The 16079-nt window shown below is 32.2% G+C and overlaps 2 protein-coding genes and 1 long non-coding RNA gene across 20 annotated transcripts; 1 reads left to right on the plus strand and 2 right to left on the minus strand.

Moving 5' to 3' along the window:
* Window positions 1-1463: 1463 nt before the first annotated feature.
* LOC130946570 (uncharacterized protein At1g10890-like) lies at window positions 1464-6187 on the minus strand. 3 transcript variants are annotated; one of them, XM_057875349.1, is made up of 5 exons: window positions 5885-6187; window positions 5597-5785; window positions 4217-4439; window positions 3316-3532; window positions 1464-3159 (listed from the first exon to the last, which is right to left on the minus strand). In XM_057875349.1, the coding sequence occupies exons 1-5, from the start codon at window positions 5998-6000 to the stop codon at window positions 3128-3130; spliced, it is 777 nt and encodes a 258-aa protein (XP_057731332.1). In that variant the 5' UTR covers window positions 6001-6187; the 3' UTR covers window positions 1464-3127. The 3 variants fall into 3 exon arrangements, with proteins under 3 accessions (XP_057731332.1, XP_057731331.1, XP_057731330.1); XM_057875348.1 differs by lacking the exon at window positions 1464-3159 and having other exon boundaries at window positions 3166-3532; window positions 4217-4436; XM_057875347.1 differs by lacking the exon at window positions 1464-3159 and having other exon boundaries at window positions 3166-3532.
* A 1053-nt stretch (window positions 6188-7240) lies between these two features.
* On the plus strand, window positions 7241-10260 carry LOC130946572 (uncharacterized). Of its 11 annotated transcripts, none has more exons than XR_009072311.1 (6): window positions 7241-7473; window positions 7866-8826; window positions 8915-9078; window positions 9275-9356; window positions 9628-9800; window positions 9937-10260. It is a non-coding gene; the product is annotated as an uncharacterized LOC130946572 (long non-coding RNA). The 11 variants fall into 11 exon arrangements; XR_009072302.1 differs by having other exon boundaries at window positions 7866-8685; window positions 9937-10255; XR_009072308.1 differs by having other exon boundaries at window positions 7866-8066; window positions 8592-8685; window positions 8915-9356; window positions 9937-10249.
* On the minus strand, window positions 7472-14717 carry LOC130946571 (uncharacterized protein At1g10890-like). Of its 6 annotated transcripts, none has more exons than XM_057875353.1 (3): window positions 14463-14717; window positions 14175-14363; window positions 7472-7859 (listed from the first exon to the last, which is right to left on the minus strand). In XM_057875353.1, exons 1-3 carry the CDS (start codon window positions 14576-14578, stop codon window positions 7820-7822), a joined length of 345 nt encoding a protein of 114 aa, XP_057731336.1. In that variant the 5' UTR covers window positions 14579-14717; the 3' UTR covers window positions 7472-7819. The 6 variants fall into 6 exon arrangements, with proteins under 6 accessions (XP_057731336.1, XP_057731338.1, XP_057731333.1 ...); XM_057875355.1 differs by lacking the exon at window positions 7472-7859 and adding an exon at window positions 10282-10817; XM_057875350.1 differs by lacking the exon at window positions 7472-7859 and adding an exon at window positions 10282-12142.
* Between the last annotated feature and the right edge of the window lie 1362 nt (window positions 14718-16079).

Genomic DNA, 16079 nt, shown 5'->3' on the forward strand with positions numbered 1-16079 from the left:
TAGGTATTTTCAATGTTGATCTTATTGACTATTAAAACTAAGAATGTCACTAAATTCTTTTAAGATTTTATAAAAAAATATATGTATAAATTACCCATTAAATTACATTAGTAGAAAAAATTAAAGTTGAATTATTGCAGGATTAAAAACTATTTTACCAACTTTGTTAACACTCTATTCAAATATCAACAAATATATTAATTATACTTATTTTTAGATTATATACTAAGTCATTGTATACTTTTTTATTATTGAATGGGACATATCTCATTCTAGGAATAATCATAAATTTGATAAAAAAAAAAATATTGGTCCAATTTTAAAACAATATGACTGAATATTTTGTGAGGTTTCTCTTTTGTTGTTGAGCAAATATTCAAAGAGGCATCAAATATGGCTGACCAATCTAAGAGTAATTATATTACAATGGACCGTGGTTATTATTATCGATGTGATCATGAATTGGGTGAACCACATACTTCACGTAAATCATGGAAACAATCGATAAAGTGTAGCACTATATTATTTCTATAGTATATCAAAACTATACAACAAGCTTGTCATTCAGTCATTCCCTCTATCCTTACCCTTTTTGGTTTTACTCTTTCTTTAGTTTCATCAATGATTAAATTTTTGTATTGAGTTGTGATGAAGGGATTGGATTTGATAGGTTGGGTGGACAAACATGTTTACCAATTGCTCCAAAGGAGTAGAAAATTTTAAAAATAACATAAATGAATAAATAAGTAGCTTTGTTTCAATTCCACGCATCCGTGTAGGAAAAAGAAGTAGGTTGACGATCCTTTTTTTTAGTTAGGTAAGAAGACCTTATAAGACAAAGATATGATAATCTATTAATAAACCCTTCATATTTACAATTTTATAGGGCATTGGTCAAAACTTTATACCAGTATGTAACACCTTTGTTTTTTCAGCAATTATCCATTATCATGAATTCTGCTAAATATTTAAACAACATACACAATTTGAGAAATTAAGAGAAAAAAAGGGGGGGGGGGGGGGGATGGAAACCAAATGATCACTTAACCTAATGATTCCCTATAATTAGAATGAAAGCATGACCTATTTGTCCCAAGCAGAATTAATGGAGCAATATCATAACCTTAGTCTTTTTTTTTTTGTTTTTTGGTTTACTGATTTACTCATAACCTTAGTCTATTGTTTTTTGTTTTTGGAAATAACCTTATGTGTTTTGGAAAATTATATCAAAGTGTCCATCTATTTACATTTATATTTAATTCAATTAATTGTTGATTAATTGTGTACCATAGCTACCTGGTTCAAGTTTTGAACAATAACAATCATGCTATGCAATAATTAACACCAGATGTGTTAAGACTTCAAATATGATAATACTTTGGTTATTATTATTTTGTTTGGAATTTGAACACTCTTGTCTTGTAAGACATATAATAGGACTCAACCTGTGTCAATCAAGGACAGAAAGGAGAAAAAGAAAAAAAAATCAATTATGAAGATCCACTCCCAACAAGTAATGTTGATTTTTTTTAGTTACCACGTAGGAATTTGCTTAACCTTTTTTTTCCATTTTCAGTTAGTAAGTGCCCATTTGATCTTGAGTGGCGCAATTCAATTAGTGATAGATTTAGGAAGATCACCTACATTAGCACCAAACAATTTTAATTTAATAATAAAGAAAAGGGTGAAAGTTCTGGCGGGTCCGGAAGCATTTTTTACCTGTTCCCATTGAGTGAAGTTACCTCTTACTCGATTCAGGCATGATATGAATATGATTATTAATTATTGGTATTGAGTGCCATTCTTGATACATCATTCCTCTATCTCAATTTAACTATGAACCTATAAGTCTCCAACATAACCCAACAATACGCTTTAGTTTGAGCTTATAAGATCATCAGATGATGATCATGCAACTCACTTCATTTCACTTTCTTGTCACTGAACCACATATCAATTCATAAAAAGCCTACATGGGTTATAACAAGTGTTTGTCGTTGGGACAACCCAACTCTGAAAGAACAAGGGTCCCAAAAGGTGCTGTTTGTTACAATTTACTCAGTGATACTTCACTCTATCACAATCAATTCTTTCGGCTCTTAACACATAAATGAGATCTCAGAATAACCTTCCCTCAAGAATAGGAAAAAGAGGAACAACCTTAGGAAGAGGAATCAATTAAGTAAGAATTGGAGAAATTAGTCCCTGAGATACGTTAGTGGTTGAATATTTTTAGTCATTTACATCATATTGAAAGTTCATAGTTTAAAAGTTCTATGCAAGTCCATATGGTTAGGTTTGTAATAGAGAAGCATATGATGTGTGGATTGATAAATGATTACCGGTTTTAATTTCAACTATGCCAATCTATTCGAGGCAAAGTAACTAAATATACTTGTAAACCATCTGATTCTAATGTAGATAACCTGCCCATCATGACATCAGATAAGAGAACTAATTGAAATGTGTCAAACAAACTATTTATTATTTTAGAAAATAAGTACTGCAAACATGGAAAACTTTCTAAGCTGGTGCACTTATATGTCTGACCTTTCTAGATAACAAATATCACAACCCTAATTCAAATACGCTACATGCACAGGTTGCATATAATTGTCCTCCCAAGAAATTCACCATAAAAATTACTTGCACTCTTAATAAGTTTAGATAACAAGGCTTCTAACAGTGCAACTAGGTTTTGATTTTCTATTATTCAAAGCCAATTGTTGACCTTTCATTGTGAAACAGTACTGGCCTGTCAAAGAAAAGGGGGATTATTTGGCTGTTGTATTTTCCTTTGCTCCTTCATAGTTTTGGTAGGTCTAGAAAACATGCTTCTGCCCTACAAGAAACACTTGTATCCCACAGGAGAAAGTTTGATATATGCCAAGAAAGATTTCCAAATTTCAACCACTCGATTTCATATATGTGTATAATGTTTGAAAATTATTCAAAGAACAAAAGCAAGTGGCTATGGATAATTTTGACACACTACAAGACGACGAGTATTTCTCATATCTTAACACAAGACCTATGGTATATTTTTGGTTACCAGCTACTGCCTCCAAACTAAAATTTGAAACCAGCTAGGTGTAGCTTCCAGCCAAGCCGGGGGACAGTAGTGTTGTCATGCAACACAAATAAAATTGAGCATAGCACCTAGAATACAGAATATTTATAATTTTATAAATAAATTGGTTGCAAGCCATGGTTTTTAACAAGGTTACAACAAGTTGGGGAAGGACCCCAGGGACAATACATAATAGTAAATAGATAACTACAAACCATAAGATTTAGGCCTAGGTTTGTTCTTACCTAACGAATTCATTCGATTGGCATGTTCTTCTTCCTCCTCCAGCTTCTTTCTCCGAGCAGCCTCCTCTTTCTGTCTCTGGATCATCTCTAATTCTCTCTGCCGTTCCTCATCCTTTCGTTGCAGCTCTAGGGCTTCTCTTCTCTGAGCCTCTTCCACCCTCCTCCTATTCTCTTCAAGCATCTTATCCAGCTCTTCCCTCTCTTTTCTAGCTTGTTCCTGCATCATATCAAGAATCCCCAACCAAATGAGGACATTCTCTTTTCTAAGCTTTGAAATCATACATGTATCATAAAGATGATATGAGACCAGAAAAACAAAAAGAAAACTAATTAGGACCTCAACCTGCATTTCTAGAAGAATGCCATATTTTAAGAACATTGAGCAAATTTAGATACAACAACAAAACCTTCTCATACTAAATAGGATGGTCCCTAATTTTCAGATGCAAATGGCAAAGTAATATATTGGTCAAGCTTTTCACAGACACACGTTCAGTACAGTTTCCTGATGATTGATAGTGTTAAGGAGTGAAGATAGTGAAAGAGATAGTTATTTATGTAAGAAGGTTCAGTATTAATCTAGAATTAAACCTGGAAATAGCATTTCCTGTCTAACATAGTAATTTGATTAATATAGGACACTGAAAGGGATTCATTTAAGGATGAGGGATTTGACCATATTTTAAAGATACTTAAAGGTACCAAGATTACTACAGAATTTATTCACACTAAAACAATTGTTGAAAATATGACAATTTTAGTGCTTGAAACTCTCTCGCACTATAATACTATATATAATATGGGCTTTAGAGAATAAGTAATTACTTGCCCCTGATATTTCTTTCCACTAGCAGAGAAAGACGGGTAAAAGAAAAAGGAAAGTCCCAGTTAGCCTACTTACTTCTTTCCTTCGAGCCTCATTAAGAGCATCTTGCTTTTCCTTTTCAAGTTGAACTTCAACATCATCAAACAATTTCTTCACACCCTCTGCTATGCGCCTTTCTATTTCCAATCTAACTTCCTCTGAATCAAGCTTCTCCTCAACATTTTTTCGAATTGCTTCTTCGATTCTTCTTGCGGTCTCTTCCTCTAATTTTTTCAATTCCTCCTCGTGTTGACGCCTGCTAGCAAATGCAAATATTGAGAAGATAAATAAATGTTCTTTGATGAAAAAGAACACAATCAATCTTTTAATTTAAGATAAAAGCGTAGTATTAATAAAGAGAGCTAAATAATACAAACAGAATGGACAACAAGAGATCCTCCTTGCAGAAACAAGAACTAACAATGGAAATAAATAAAATAAAAAATCAAAATAACTTTGCAATCTCTCAACACATCTGAAAGGGAAAGTTCTCTAAAACAATCACTAACTCTGCACCAAACCGAAGTCAAACACCTAAAATCTTACTCCACAAGCAAGTCATGATAATTTCTAGATCCATACAAGAATTAGATAAAATAAAGGCTTCACTTTCACATTTGTTTAATATTTTTCTAGCCAGTTCATCCATTGACTTGGAAAATATGAGCTTTTTATGCTCACAAGGCATACCTCTCTAACAAGTTTCTGATCCATAACAAATGAAGTTTCAAGTGGAACAGTAGATAAACGATGCAGCAATTGTTTCATCCTAATAAACAAGTTGGACAAGGCAGTAGCTTCCTTCAGAAAAGCCAGTAGCGAAGAATGAAATTAACCTGTTGCATTTTCAAATTGGCATCACTTACCCTCAGAGAAGAAGGAAATTCATTCCAAAAGATCTACCTAGATTGCAAGCATGGTACATTTAACTTTCTAAAACCATTTTAAAAAAATCTCTCACAGTCAATAAGCTTTTGATGATAATCAATTTGTCAGACAAAAACAACCTTATCCTAATTCGCACACATACCTAATCTCCAAACTGCTATCAGATTTATATCTTCATATTCATGTTAACTGTAGAAATACAAAGGCTCACCCTCTCAAAATTATATTTGATGTCCCCAAAAACCTAGCAAGCATTGAATAACTGCTATGCATTAATTTCTCATATAAAATTATCACGCATTTTCAACCTACCGAACTTCCAGCGCGGTGTATTCTTCATAAATTAAAGTTAAAACTAGCAAGCACAAATCAGAAATTGCTACAGTCTCAACCAATAGAATTATCTTCGTTTCACATCTTCTCACAAACATTACACACTAAATTATCAACCAATTCAGGAACATAATCACGAACACAAACTACAAAATAGATAAATAAATGAAGGGATAAATAACAAAAATCAGTTACCTTCTCTTTTCTTCTTCGTCTTTTTTGAGCTTGTGATGGTTCGCAACGACACTGGGACTGCGCGATTTAGGAGGAGGAGGAGAGGGCGAGGAAGTACTTCTGCTTCTGTGCCTTCTGCGGCGCCTCGGCGAAGACGGTGACCGCGTTCTGCTTCTGCGGCGCCTGTGGCTAGGGGATCGGCTTCTTCGCCTGAAAATTCGGAACTAATCGCATGATTCAAAAGCACAGTCGAAACGAAAACTAAGAGATTGGAAATGGAATTGCAGAAGAAGAAGATTGATAGAGGACCTTGAGGATGTTCGATCCCTTCGAGAGTGAGAGTGAGCATGACGGTGAGAAACAGGGGAACGAGAGTATCTTCTTCTGTGGGAAGGTGAACGCGAACGAGACAAGCTCCGAGCCATGGATGAGCGAGTTTTCAAAACCTAACTCGGTAACTCGTCGCCAACTCGCAAATTCTCACTCACTAATCACCACTGATAATGATTCAGGTCCTTCAGTCCTTCCACTCATTCAATCCTCGCATAATTTTTTTCAATTGAATAAAAAAGGATTAAAAGGTAGTATTAACTTCTTTTTTTTTTTACCAAAATAATGTATCAACTATCAACTATCAAACACCAAATCCCAAATTTTAATGAGATTTGTAGAATCTAAATTTAAAAAATAGATATCAAATAATATAAGCTCTATTAACTTGAAATCATAAGATAAGATATAATTTTACGAGCTAACTAATTTGTTTAATGATTTTTTTATTGTTTTTTTACATTTTAATTTTTTTAACTATTTTGTTCAATGAATTTTTTGTCATTGTTATTTTTACTTTTTAATTTCTTTCTGTAATTTTCATATCTATTATTTATAAAAAAATACTTTATAATTTTTATAATATTACAAAAAAATCATCCATTTAGCAATTTAAATTATATTTAAAAAGTCTAATCTATTTATAGAATAAGTTATTTTTTTATATTATTTTATTACAGTAAAATAAAAAATATAATTATGGTATCACTTAAAAAATATCTTTTTAAATATTAAAGAGATCACTTATAATAGAGGAGAATTTTTTTTAAAATAAAATAAAAAAATTATTTTTCTATACCTAACTTTTTAACTTTAGTTTTTTAAATACGATTTTTTTTTAATATTTAAGACAAATTCGTCATATCCATCGACTCTATAATTTATATAGAATTCGCCTAATTTCCGGCGAACTTCTATGTTTTTATAGAGTTCGTTTTATACTCTGACAAACTTCAATATATTTTTTTTTAAATATAAGATTGAGTGAGATAAAAAAAAAGTTAGAATATTGGATGACCACCATTATCATTTTAGAATATTGGATTTGGAGAAATAATAAATTTTTTTATTTTATTTAAAAAAAAACCCTAAAAGTGAGAATATATTTTTCTTACTAAAAAACGTTTTCCAAAAGGGTTTCCTATGCTTAGTTCGAGCTTAATGAAATTTTTTCAAGGCAAAGTTTCCAACTTACCCGCCATTCGAATTCACAGAGGTTTTCTTCTTCACCTTCCTATGTCTCTTGCCGTCGCCGCCACTTACCACCGCCGTCTCGTGCACTCACCACCGTCGTCTCGTGAGCTCACCGTCGCTGCTCACAATCGTCGTCTCGCGCGCTCACCGTCGCTGCTCCCAATTGTCGCAAGCCTCCGTGGCTCGTCATCGTAGCTCACATCGTCGTCTCGTCGCTCACCATCGTGCACTCACTAGATAATCATTCTCTGATTCACTCTCTATCTTCTCTTTCTTGCTCATTACCTCACTTCTTCTCTCGTTTCAGTGTCGAAGAAGGTGCGTGTGGCTATGATGATGATGATGAACAACAATGGCCAAACGAGACAGAGATGGTATGTTTCGTTTTTCCTAAATATGGTTCCGTGAATTGTGGAGGTTCTGCGATTATAGGGTTTTTAAGTTTGGGGGTTTAGCTTCTGAATGTGTATTGTTTCTGGTTGTTGGGGTTTTAGGTTCTGATTGTTAGAGAAGGTATGTTTAACTGCATTTTATATATAATTAAGTGCTGGATTTGAGATTTTTGTGGTATAAATAACTGAATGCCCTGGTTTAGATGGTCAAACTTGTAAGGAATTGTATATTTTACTGGAGGTGGAATAATTGGGGAAAAACATATATATAATGAGAATGTAGAATGAAAAGTGAAAAGTACCTTTTTGATTAAACATCCAGTCCGATTCAATACTCTTTCAAATGTCGTGATTCATTCTTGTGCAACCTGCAGGTAGCTGAAGTGAGACAGAGAGGTAGCGTTTGGTTACTGAGACACAGACACTGAGACATAGACACAGTGGTACACGGTGACACATGTCTGCTGTTTGGTTTGGTGAGACACAGATTTTCGAAGGACACGGGAGGACACGGATGGACACGGAGACACTAAATTTGTGTACCTCCAATTTGGTGAGACACTGAGACACAACTTGTGAGACACTAATTTTTTACTCTTTTACCCTTATTGAGTTTTTAAAATTTGTCTTCTTATCTTCCCAAATCTTTTTTTTTCTCTTTCTCTTTTAGATTCTACAACTAAATTTACTTTTCTATTTTTTTCAAAAAAAAAATTTGTACATTTAATTTTTTTTATTTATTTAAATTTTGATTAATCTTTGATAAATTCTAAACTTTAATTTTTTATTTTTTTTCAAGAACAATTATATATTTAATATTTAAATGATAATTTAAGATGGTATTAGAAGAAATAAAAAATTATTAGAAGAAATAAAAATTTAATGGTGATGGCATGCATTGTTTGGGATAATAGGTGTATTGTAATAGTGGTAAAACTTGTGGTTGATTGAAAGGTAATTTAGTCTTTTTTAAATATATGTGTCTTATTTTTTATTTTTGCCAAACACAATACATAGACACAAATATTTTATGTCCATGTCTTTAATGTCTGTGTCTCTGTGTCTATGTCTCATCAAATACATCAACCAAACGGAGTCAGAGTTTCTAACATGGCAGGGGTTACGAAAGAGGAAGTTCGAATTGTGGCATCTTCCTATCGAATTTGTCCTTTAGGGGCTCATATTGATCACCAGGTACTTAAGTATATGTCTTTCTATTATGACAGTACAATTTTAACTCAATGATTGATCTTGAACACAAGTTTTATTAGAAACGTGAATAAGCAATGCATACCAGAGCTGTTTACTTATTCAATTTCCTGGCAGCTTTCTCATGTAATTTCCCCTGAAATTCGAATGAGTTCTATTCCACTGTTTGATGAATGATCCTTGGGATTTTATCTTGTATGTGTTACTTTTTCAGGAGATTTTGAAGAGTATTTTGTTGAAGTTTTCACCCCATCACTTGTAAAATTATCCTGTCAGCTGCATTCACTCGGATGTGTGCCACTTCTGTGGAAACAATTAGTCTTACAACTTGGGCCTAGTGTCAATTGTGATACTAATTAGCTCGTTGGCATTTCAACTGTCAGTTATGATCTTGTGTTATTCTCATTTTCATTGTTGTATCTTTTCTCACCTTCTCTTCCACTTTATATTAAAAACCTTGTTTGGCTAGGGATTTCTATGTATATCCTTGCTGCCTACTCCAATTATGCATTTTTTTTATTAATAATATGCTGAGTTACTTATCCAAAAGTGGGGAAAAAATAATTTTCTGCAGACTGAACAGAAGCAATGAGGCTTGGTATCAATGGACCTTGGATCACCAAATCATATCTTGAAATGATCCTTGATAAAAAAAGGTTGGATTTGGATGCACTTTGACTTTGTCTTTTTGCACTCTATGACTTCTCAATTAATTGAGTTATTTTTTATTGTTTGATATTATTTCTTGTTATATATATGCTGATGACTGCTTCAATAGGATAATTGTTTTGAGAATGATGAGCCAATTGGCTAAGCATAACTTAACAAAAGTAGATTATATTAATTATCAAGATAAGAAGAAGCTCAATTTCCTTGATGATCTGACTCATGCTGAACCTGATATTGTTTTCTTTTTACCACTTACAGGTGTTCCTCATCATAAGAAGGCGCGTGGTTGTTTTTGATAAATTCCTACAAAACATGTGCATGCTTACACAAGGATTAACAGCTTCAATTTTTCTAAAAAAAATTTTACTAATATAAGATTATCTCCTTGCTTCTGAATTGGTTACGTGTGAAACTCTATCTCATGTATCAATGTAATATAAACATTGTTAATTAATTGTTAAGTTTTGTTATCTTTTTTCTTGCATGAGTGATTATTATTTTTCTTCTTTAGTCATAAACTTTGATATTTGAACTTTTATGAACTTGTTATGTACTATTTTTTTTCAGAAATGCGTTCCTCAACGTTGATTGGTCACTGATTGAGAAGACTAGAAGAAATACATTTGTCCCCTGGAAGTCAAGGCACTGCAATCATTGCACCAAAACCAATTCGCGCGACTCTTGACCTTGTTAAGAGATTGGAGGATTTGTCTCAGCCATGGACTCGGGGCCTCAACTGATCAAATGGCTATTTTGCTCGCAAAACCTTTGTTAAATTGTCTTTGTAAAGTTCTAGTCCAAACACAGTGGGGGAGGAGAGTTAGCTAGAAGAGCTTGTTTGTAACTCGCATTCTATATTATACATTTATTTTTATTATATAATATTTGATTAATTTAATTAAAAATACAGAATTATATATATTGACAAAGGCTTATTTTGTTTTTTTTTTTATTTTTAGCTATACTTTTCAAGAGTTATTGAATGAGTGATTTTTTTGTAGTAACAAATCCTAATTGAATATAAAAACATGTGCATAAAAATTAAATTATTTTAAGATTTATTTATTTTCTCACTTTTTTTACTTATTTAAACTTAACAAAATTAGTTAATAATGTGATTTCTCTAATAAAATCTTGACTTTAAATTTTCATTTTACATTTAGAAATATATCTTTTAAAAAACAAATTTAAATCAATTTTTAATTAGAAGGCAGGCAGTCGCGGAAGAGCTGTTTCATAATCAGATCAAGAACTAAAAAATAACTACCAAAAACAACAAATCCCATATTATCATTCTTTAAATTCATAGCTATCAAGAACTCAAGAACGGAATGCTTCATCAAGCCATTTCTCACCTCAACCTAAGTCCCTGCCTCTGGCTGTAAGCCTTCTTTGCTTTCAACTCATACGCTTCTTCATTGGCTTGTTGGAAGAGTTGCTGCTATTAACTTCACTTCATCAAACCAGGAAAGAAACTCCACATCCAATTAGAATACTTTCTTTATTTAGTTAAAAGTTTCCAAATTTACATTATACAAAAATGAAAAGATTCTAAAATAAAATTTTGAAGACGAAATCTTTCTAGATTTTATTCATAATTTAATGTAATCTAAACCACTTTAATTTAAAAAGTGAAGCTTATATTAAATGTGAAGAGAAAAAATCTTCTAACTAAATGTAATTCTTGTGGAAGTTCCCTTAATTTAATTTAATCTAAACAACTCTAATCTAAAATGAGGATTCTATAAATGTGTTTAATAAGGATTAAACCAAACGAAAGAAACTCTCCAAGAAACTAAGAAGAAGAAGAACCAAGAAGAAGAAGAACAAAGAAACTATAAAGGATTAAACCAAACGAAAGAAACTCTCCAAGAAACCAAGAAGAAGAAGAACCAAGACACTAAGAAGAAGGGAAGACTTACAGAACGCCGCAGGAATGATTGCAGAGGAAATAGATAACGCAGCAATAATTGAAGAGGAGTTAAATGCTCTTTTAATGATGGATACCAAGGAGATGATGGAAGATCTGTTTGCCTTGGACTTGGACGATAATCAACAGCATTCTTGGGATAACACTCTTTCAAACATGGATATGGAGGATAACCCAGAAAAGATGAAAGAGGAACTGGATGCTTTATTCATGATGGATACGAATGAGAACTGGGAGGAGACGGAAGCTAACAAGCATTCTCAGCCTCAGCTCCAGCCGCATACAACTACCATTGAAGAGCAATGTGCTATTGAAGTCGGTGTTAATCAACTACCTCAGCTAGAATCTCCGCCTCAGCCTTGCTGTCAGTCTCTGCCTCTGCCTCTGCCTCAGCTAGAATGTCCACCTCAGCCTTGCTCCCAGCCTCTGCCTCTGCCTCTGCCTCTGCCTCAGCTAGAATCTCCGCCTCAGCCTTGCTGTCAGTCTCTGCCTCTGCCTCTGCCTCAGGTAGAATGTCAACGTCAGCCTTGCTCCCAGCCTCTGCCTCTGCCTCTGCCTCGGCTAGAGTCTCCGCTTCAGTCTCAGCATCAATCCAAGTCCCAAACGGATATAAGCAAGATGACAGATCAGTTTTTCAATGACACTTGGGGTTATCAACCACAGTTAGAGATGATTGCAGCAGTGGGTGGTCATCAACCACTTCAATCTCAACAGCAACCTCAGGTCTGGACTTGGGAGGAGAACAAAGCCTTTGAATCGGTTATGGCCAATTGTTTCCAGGATTCTATATACAGTCGCTGGGAAACCGTGGCTGCTCGCCTCCCCGGAAAGACTCCGGCACAGCTGCAAGATCGCTTCTTGTTAATGCCATCAAAAACGGTTATCCTGAGAACATGAACATCATGATACCTTTGTCTGCTACCCCATTGGAACACAGCCCTCTCTTCATTCCTATCGTCAATGCAACACCACCACCTCCACCGCCTCATTGGACTCATCATCAACATACCAGGTGGCTCCTCTAAATATTTTCATTCCCTTTTTATTTCTTTATTTATTTATTTTTTTCATACAGATATATGGATACTTTGTTTTTCTGTTATGTAAATATATCTTGGTAATTTATCATGGTAGGATGGAGGCAATGGCGCCCGCAGCAGCAGTGCCAATGCATATTACCTTACTGTCATCATCAATGTCAAGGGCAAGAGGAGAACAAAACCAACATGCCAACAGCAACATAATCCAACACGAACCTTTACCTGTGGCTTCTAGTGACAACAATAAACGGCAACAAACAGTTCATTGGACTTTACAAGAGCACAAGTATGTATTAATTATATGTTTGTCGTTTGTTAATTATCCGTGTCATTTTATCTCTTACTTTTCATAACCTGTTTAAGTAAAGGCGAGACTCTTTGATAGATGCCACAATACACAAAGATTGTAAAAGATATGGAAGTAATTGTTACCACTATATAATGATTTTAATGGTAGTAGGTTGTTATGTGTGTGTTGAGGGGAGAATACAATGTTACATATATGGATGAACAACGTATAATCCTATAAATTTAAACAAGATAACACTTTTGTTATTATTGATGAAAGATGACAAGATAACTTTAAAAAGTACATGCACGCTGAGAATTTGTTACCTTATTAGTTTACTTAGCTTGTCTTGATAATGGCAAACATTAGGAGAAATTTTAGGAGCACATTTCTCTCATCTCCTTAATTGTGATCGGCTATAAAATCTGCTATTCATTCATTATATCAAACTATCTCTTTGGCAGGTTGTTTCTCCAAGGGTACGAAGAATTAGGAAAACAATGGTCAAGAATTTCAAGAATGTTCAAATTCACAAGTTGTTAGTCACTCTCAAAAATTCTTTAAACGCCAGGAGAAAAAAGCTAGAGGAGAAAATCTAGGAAGAAAGAGTATGCTTGACATAACTGATTATCGTACGTGGTTTTTTCATTATTCTAAAAATTATTTAATGTTACTCTAAACTCTTTGAATTATTTAATCATGGTAGTTATCTTATTTTAATTAATATTTTATGTAGGAACTATAACATAATATGTATGTTTTATTGGATCAAAGAAAATTTATGAAAAGAGGAGGAGACTACTCAAGCAAAAAGTTTTAGTAGTATATTTAGTTTGGTTTAATTATTACCTTAATTGTTTTTCTTTTCTAAAATGTGAACGTATGCTAATTTAACATTTGTAGAGGGTAGCATATGGCCTAATTTGATCAATGGTATAGGAATATTGGTATGTATAGAACAATGGTGTAAGTATTGAAATATTTGATCCCCTAACTTTCTTGCTCTGATGGCAATGCCGAAGGAGTAGTGGGCTAGGTCTTATCTAAGATCTCGATGGTTTTGCCGAAGGGACTTTAGGTGAGAACATGTATCTTTTTAAATAATTATTAGTTTAAAATATATTAATTTAAGTGAAAACTCTTTGAAAATTTTTTATGATAGAATATAGAATATTTATATATAATTTTTATCAAAAATATTATATACATACTAAAAATTAGTCACTAAATTAATCATCATATATTATATATAAATACATATATTTTTTTTAATTTAACTTTGCTTCTTAAAACATATTAATTATATACTGTTAAATGCTAACTAATAAAGTTAGAACGATAACATTCATAATAGCTACAAGTTACAGGAGATGGTTATTCATTATGATTTCACATTTTTCTTAAATTCTATTCAAATTGATAATGTAAAAATATTAATTCAAAGTAGAATAAATGTAAAATTATCAACCAATTCAGGAACAAAATCACGAACACAAACTACAAAATAGATAAATAAATGACGGGATAAATAACAAAAATCAGTTACCTTCTCTTTTCTTCTTCGTCTTTTTTGAGCTTGTGATGGTTCGCAACGACACTGGGACTGCGCGATTTAGGAGGAGGAGGAGAGGGCGAGGAAGTACTTCTGCTTCTGTGCCTTCTGCGGCGCCTCGGCGAAGACGGTGACCGCGTTCTGCTTCTGCGGCGCCTGTGGCTAGGGGATCGGCTTCTTCGCCTGAAAATTCGGAACTAATCGCATGATTCAAAAGCACAGTCGAAACGAAAACTAAGAGATTGGAAATGGAATTGCAGAAGAAGAAGATTGATAGAGGACCTTGAGGATGTTCGATCCCTTCGAGAGTGAGAGTGAGCATGACGGTGAGAAACAGGGGAACGAGAGTATCTTCTTCTGTGGGAAGGTGAACGCGAACGAGACAAGCTCCGAGCCATGGATGAGCGAGTTTTCAAAACCTAACTCGGTAACTCGTCGCCAACTCGCTAATTCTCACTCACTAATCACCACTGATCATGATTCAGGTCCTTCAGTCCTTCCACTCATTCAATCCTCGCATAATTTTTTTTCAACTGAATAAAAAAGGATTAAAAGGTAGTATTAACTTTTTTTTTTTTTTACCAAAATAATGTATCAACTATCAACTATCAAGTATCAACTATCCAACACTGTAGAATCTAAATTTAAAAACTTATATATTTGTGTAGAAAAAGTTTTTGGTGAAATTTAGTTTTTAAATTTAGCAAACAAAAATGCTAGATAAAATCGAACTCGTTCAAAGATTAATTTGATTATAGGCGGAATGAAATTTTATCTCTTTCGAATTATAACTATATTAAGTTTAGACTATGTAAAAATCGAATTTAGATTGTATATCTTAAAATTTTAGATTTAAATTAGATTATATATATCAAGACAACATACACAAGATAAACTAAAATAAAGATAATCATAATTTTTAAATAAGTTAAAATTTAAAAACTTACTTCAATTCAATAATTTTATTTTTTAACAAAACATAACCTAAAAATATTCATTACTTTTTAATCTCTATCACATTATTTATTATTATTAGGCTTAAACTAAAAACAGCTAGTTCATGTTGCAGCGTCATAATACAATAGAAAAAAAATGTTCCAACAACCTTACATATTACGTTAACAACTTTCTTACATATTTTAGTTAAAGGCAAAACTTCTAATTAACATAATTAACATAAAAATAACAGTTTCAACTATAATTAACATAATAATTAGATTATGTTATTTAAAATTTATTAACTAATTACGTTTACTAAAGATATTATTATATAATATATTTTTTTATAAAAATATTCTAAAAATATAATTTATTTAAAATATTATATATAATGCATAAAAATATTTATTTTTTTATTTTTTTCAATTTTTTTAAGAAAACATAATAAATAATATAATTTTAAACATATACCTAAATAAAAAATTAATATTTTTATGTATTATATATAACTTTTTAAATAAATTTTACTTTTACAAATATTTTGATAAAAAATTATATGATATAATAATATATTTAACAAAGTAATTAATTAATAAATTTTAAATATAATAATCTAATCATTTGTTAAATAATATAAAATAAATTTTAATTATTTTATATTTTTATATTATAATTTAAAATATTATTTTAATATTATAAAAAAAATTTGCATAATAATTAATCTTAATGAATAAAAAAATTTATATTTTTTGTATTTATTTAATTTATACTTTTTAAAACAAAACGTTTCTACCTTTATATAGTAAAATATGTGATAATCTTCTTAATATATATATTAGGGTGGCAAAATGAGTCGAGTCCGTTGGGCCAACCTGGCCGAACTCGCTAAAAAAGATGGGTTGGACTAGGATTTGAAACCTGTCAAATTAAAAAAATTCACCAAATTCGCAAAATTTTTAT

This window comes from Arachis stenosperma, chromosome 8 (genome assembly GCF_014773155.1).
Source record: "Arachis stenosperma cultivar V10309 chromosome 8, arast.V10309.gnm1.PFL2, whole genome shotgun sequence".
NCBI classification, from domain to species: domain Eukaryota; kingdom Viridiplantae; phylum Streptophyta; class Magnoliopsida; order Fabales; family Fabaceae; genus Arachis; species Arachis stenosperma.